A 5,438-nucleotide genomic window follows, 5' to 3' on the forward strand; every position below is an offset into this window, starting at 1 on the left:
TAGTGACCCAGTTCTCAAATTTTTCTTTCTTGGTTTCCCAAAACATAATTTGACTTACCTAAATTGCAAAATTTTCATTTATTAATAGGAATAAGAAAATGCTACCTATTTAGTGTAAACATCAAAGTCGCTCACTTCGTTAAATCATCTCTAAATTAATAAATTTTAATCCCTATCATCTTATCAATTTATCTTTAGTGATTCCAACTTGCATTATAAATCCGTATTCCCAACAAAAAGATCTTGAATTGGTTATGATTAGTTTTAATTTAGTTTTTCAAGTAATTTTGGAGAATGGGCATATTTTTGACATGAATTCGCATTTTTATATATAATTTTTAGGTGTATATTTGATTACAAGCCTAACATTTTTGCAACATTTTGTAGGGTTGGCTGAATATAACCAAAAAACTTAATTTCAATATTTCTGAAACTTATAAAAGTACAAAATAATTATAACATCATGCTGTTTTCAGCGGATTTTTAAGAACGGTCTAACTGATTCAACTAGTTGACCCCGACCCAAAAGTTTAGTTGAGTCGCTATCCGGTCTAAGTTTAACAACATTGATAATAGGATCCGAATATCCAAAATATATCAAAAGATGTCGTCTTCTTTGGATTTTGATTCTTTCTAAGGTTTATTTTGTCCTGCAAAAAAAATTAGGTACTGGCAATTTATATATTAAACTTCTATTTATGACGATTTATACCTAAACATCTATGGTATGTTAATTTTGTGCTATTAGCAGTTAAGTAGAAGTTTAGGTAAAAAAGTGCCATAGAAAAAAAATTAAGTGGCAAAAAGTAAAAAGTTCTTAATTTGAGGTGCAAGATCATGTTAACTCCTCTTATTTAAGAAATATTTCCTAAGTTAACCGAGCAATATTTTACCTTATGTAATCCTACATATATCTAAATCGTTCATTTCACATAAATCATTGACCTGGATTCTTCCTCGAAGAGATTCTTTTTTATTAAAACCTCCATTCTTTCCCCATTCCTTTTCTTAGTCTGATAGTATGACGAACTCTAAGAATCTTTCTTTGATCACTGGATCAACTCTAGTGGTTAAAAGAGATATTGGCTGAGATAATGGATTAGATACGGACTAATTATGAACCAGAAAAGTAAACAAGCAAAATAGTAGCAGCATACAGCCACAAATTCAAGTGATTTGTGAACATATCCCCATAAACCCAGAGCAAAGTAAAGTAAATGGGTGAATAAAGAAAAAGCTTAAAATTTGTCGCGCCCTATTTTTCGCGAACCAAAAAAAAGATTTTTACAAAAAATGTGTTTTTCATCTAGAAAAATATAAGTGGAAAAAGGTCTAAAATGGGACTTTAAAGAATGCAACAGCTCAATCCCAAATTTTAGTCTAAAAAGGGGATTCCGGCGTTCGTTTTTACAAAAAACTACCGAAAGGTGCTCAAAAGAGCAAATTACAGCCGGGTTTTGTGTTTTTTAAAATCACTCCAATCCTCACCAAAAATCATAAAATTTATACCAAAATCACTCGTTGTTGTTTTCCAAACTCCAATACTAGATGTCTTTATCAGTGACACCTATTCTCTTTCCTGAATCCCCTAAACCAGACACCTCCTTAAACTTGTTTACGCAAATTATTTTTGTTTCTTAATAAACTGTCAAGACTTTAAATGGCTGTTTCAATCTCATTTTCTTCTCAATCTTTGCACATTAATCTCACATTAAATATTACTAATGCCTCCTTAATAATTTTTCACGGTTAAACAAATGATGAAAAGCATAAGAAGAATAACCTTGCATAAAAGGGGATATGCCCTAATGAATGACTTAACCAGGAAATCGACATTCAATTTGAGATTTACATATTACATATATCATTTAAGATATCCTTCCAAAACAAAAAAAAAATTTAAAAAAAAAAACGCTTAATCCCGTCCTCTTGAAAGTGCTATAAATTCCAAACCATACCCTCCCAATTTAGGCCATAAATAACCAGAGGTCCAAAACCTCCTCGTGCCCACATTTTCACTCACAAGAAAAATTAACTTAAACCCTCCAAAAATGGCAAAAGAATTCCGCCCTCTTCTCATCATCTTCTTCTCTTTCTTGATTTCCTCTACACTTCTCGACATCGCTGTGACAACAGCTGCTGATGACACCGACGAGGTCCTAGACCCCGCGGATGCTTTCTGTGCACTAGAACCTGAGGACCCTTTGATTGTCACAATGGATAAATTGGCTGTGGACGAAAACAACAACCAAAAGAAAGAAAATATCCAGTTTGAAAATGTTTTAAAGGCTGCAAGCCAACAAATTGGAGCAAAAACTGAGTATGGCCTCCTTATTAAGGCAGCTGAAAATGGTGCTTCAAACACCTATGCAGCCGTTGTCTTGGACAGCAAAAATTTTGGGAAGGAGCTCGTTGGCTTTACAAAGCAAAACTTGGCAGTTCAGAAGATATGATAATTTAGCAACTACGTATCACATTTAATTTGTATCGTCGAGGGTGACATGATGATGTGTAGGTGTGATTATTTGTTTGTCTTTTCTTTCTTTCTTTTTTTTCAAGTCTTCTAACAAGATTTCAGTTGGACAATTCATTTTCTTCATTTCAGCTGTTAATTTTAATTTTACTTCTCTTTTTCTTTTTCTTCTTCCCTTTTCTTAGACATAATCATTCAAAATTTGTGTCTTTAATCCTTCATTTGCATGTTTCTCCCTCTCTTTGGCTCCATTTGGATTGTGAATTGAGAAGTCTTGATTTACCCCTGAGTTTTTATTTTATTTTTCTGATTGAAAAGCTCGTTTCTTTCCAATTTTGATTTTTAAAAATCTCAAAATCAAAGTCTCATCTTTTTAATTTCAGCCATTCGGGATTTGGGAAAACCGAAAACTTCAAGCCCATTTGAGTTACCAGTTTTCTAAGGAAATGCTGTTTAAAGTATTTTCAACACATTTTCTCAATCATCTTTTCAGTTCACATATATCATATTTTTATTTTTTTTTAACTCAAAAGAACTTCTAAATACTCACACCCAATCGGACTTTATGCAGTTGAGCATGAGTAGGCATCTATAACTTTATACTTGTCAAATAACACCTTTATGAGGTAAAAGTTAGTGAGTGTCAAAATGTTGGAATTATAACTTCACATTTAACGAGCTGAATATGAAAGCGAAGGCATCATAATGAATGATTGAAAACTGGGGCTTTGGACGGGTGGTTAATGAAGTCGCACACTCTGGTTCATGCTAACTAAAGTTAACAATTACAAATCACTGAGATTAGTGTAGTGATCAGAGAAGAGCTCTTAGAGTTCTCTTCGCTATTAGATTTACAGTTCAAATCCTGAATCTGACAGTTGGGAGTGAAAAGATTGTGAAAAGGATGGGAGATTAAAAAAAATTAACATTTATATATATAAGAAAGGTGCAGATAAAGGCTATCGTTGCTTGAAAATGTGCATAGTACAGGATCAATCACACGCTTGTCTACAAGGAACACATTCTAGCCGTCTTTTCTAGTCATTTTTCCCTAAGTTTAAAGTTCACGCCTTCTAAGCGTAGGAAGTAAGGCGCATCTGTCAACAAAGCCTTGATGGAACTTTGAAGGTTCGGCCTTTCGACAAGCTGGCAACCGTGCTACTAGTCGCTCATATTTACATGGAACATCAGTAATTCGCTTGTGAACGTCCATCCTTAGGAATTCGCTTGTTTTCTCCTCGTACTTTAAAACATACTAAACCCAATTCAGATAGATATGAGGAATGGATTTGCTAATGGCAAAAAAAAAAAAATTTCTTGGAACAGAGTGCAAATGCTACCAAACAGATTAGTACTACAAAATGCTCATCACAATTATGCTGAAAATTTGCCTAGCCTTCAATCTGGTTTCTTTAAGTTCAAGCAGTTGTCTGTTGCTTGCCTGAACAACTCCTGCACCTGCTTTAATTCCTTTTCTGCAGCTTCCAGTTGTTTTTGTAGTTCTTGGTCTACAGCATCATTTTCAGCCTGAAGTTCTGCAATTCTTTTCAGCTGAGCTTCTTCACCTCCCTCAGCTAACGGAAGGGCAGCTACCAACAGATCAAACTGCTTGGCAGCGTTGACAAGAGCAGCACTCACGAGCTTTGGTTCCTCAGCAGGACTAGCTGCATCCTCTGCAGCACTAGAAGGAGTAGTAGGAGGTTCTGGATAATTAGGAGACAACCTAACTGGAAAAGCATCCCTTTGAAGCATCCCAAAGGTGTTGAAGGCAAGACCTGCAATTGTATTCACCTGTTCTTGCAGTTGGGTTATTATATCCATCTTGAATTTTGATACCTACAATTCTGCCATTAAAGGGCAACTTTGAATTCAAGTACCATTTCTCAATTTCTGTACCCCTTCATTTTGATTTCGGGCGACTAGGTATTTCCTTTTTCATCACATTAACAACTCAGAGTAAGAGACAATGAGAGAGGTCACACAGCACTCATGATCGACAGCTGAAAGAAAGAACCAGAGGTTGATGCTGTTAAAAGTAAAAACATGAATTAACAGGGGGTAGATGCTGTTAAAACTTTTTCAAATGTGGACAAAACTACCCTCAACTAAAACAAAAGGTTTAGCACCTCAAAAAATAAATAAATAAATACCAAGATGTTCTAGATAAAGTCCAAACAAACCACCCATCAACCGCTTGTCTTCGTCCTCCAAATCTCCCTATTTGACAACTATCAACACAAGGAGAAACCATGTCTATCTTTCATACCCGTATCATGAGATTACAGTGTAAAAGAGTATGCTAAGTAGACACAAATCATTAATAGCAATCCTATGCATCCAAATACCTCAATCCTATGCTAGGTACAATCCTATGCTAGGTAACTAGTTCTGGATGGGGGAGGGATTGGCTGTGTGGTAGGGGGGAGGGAGTGTAAGTGAGAGGTCTCGGGTTCGAGTCCTCCCACTTATACTTAAAAAAAAACCCCTAAAAAAAAAAGTTCAGAATGCCTGAACTATTTACTTCTAGACTTATTTTCCACAGCAAAAGATATAAAAAGGCTAAACATGTAAAGGACATAATCTATGCTCGTCTATACTAAGAGATACAAAAATAGCAATTAATAGCAATCCTATGCATCCAAATGCCTCAACCCTTTACTAAGGGTGCGTTTGATAAAATTGAAGTTTGAAAACTGAAGTCTGAAATCTAAAATCTGAAGTCTGAATCCATTAAGTGATTGAATTGTTAAGTATTAAATCCAATATATTTAAGTGCATATCACATTCAGTGATAAGTGAATAGTTTATCACTTAATTTTGGGAGCAAGTTTTGCTTAGAAAATTCAGTGTCATTTAATTAATTCAGATGTTCAATTTTTGGTTATCAAACGATCTGAATATGTTAAGATCTGAATCCATTAAGTTTAAGTGCTAAATTGGGTTATCAAACAGGATCTAAGTAAAT

General features: G+C 34.7%; 1 protein-coding gene across 1 annotated transcript; it reads right to left on the bottom strand.

Annotated features, from left to right (window-relative positions):
- Positions 1-3,705: 3,705 nt before the first annotated feature.
- Positions 3,706-4,345, bottom strand: LOC113765427 (mediator of RNA polymerase II transcription subunit 21-like). The gene has a single exon (XM_027309602.1). It carries the CDS (start codon positions 4,292-4,294, stop codon positions 3,872-3,874), a length of 423 nt encoding a protein of 140 aa, XP_027165403.1. The 5' UTR covers positions 4,295-4,345; the 3' UTR covers positions 3,706-3,871.
- Between the last annotated feature and the right edge of the window lie 1,093 nt (positions 4,346-5,438).

This window comes from Coffea eugenioides, chromosome 3 (assembly GCF_003713205.1).
Source record: "Coffea eugenioides isolate CCC68of chromosome 3, Ceug_1.0, whole genome shotgun sequence".
NCBI lineage: Eukaryota > Viridiplantae > Streptophyta > Magnoliopsida > Gentianales > Rubiaceae > Coffea > Coffea eugenioides.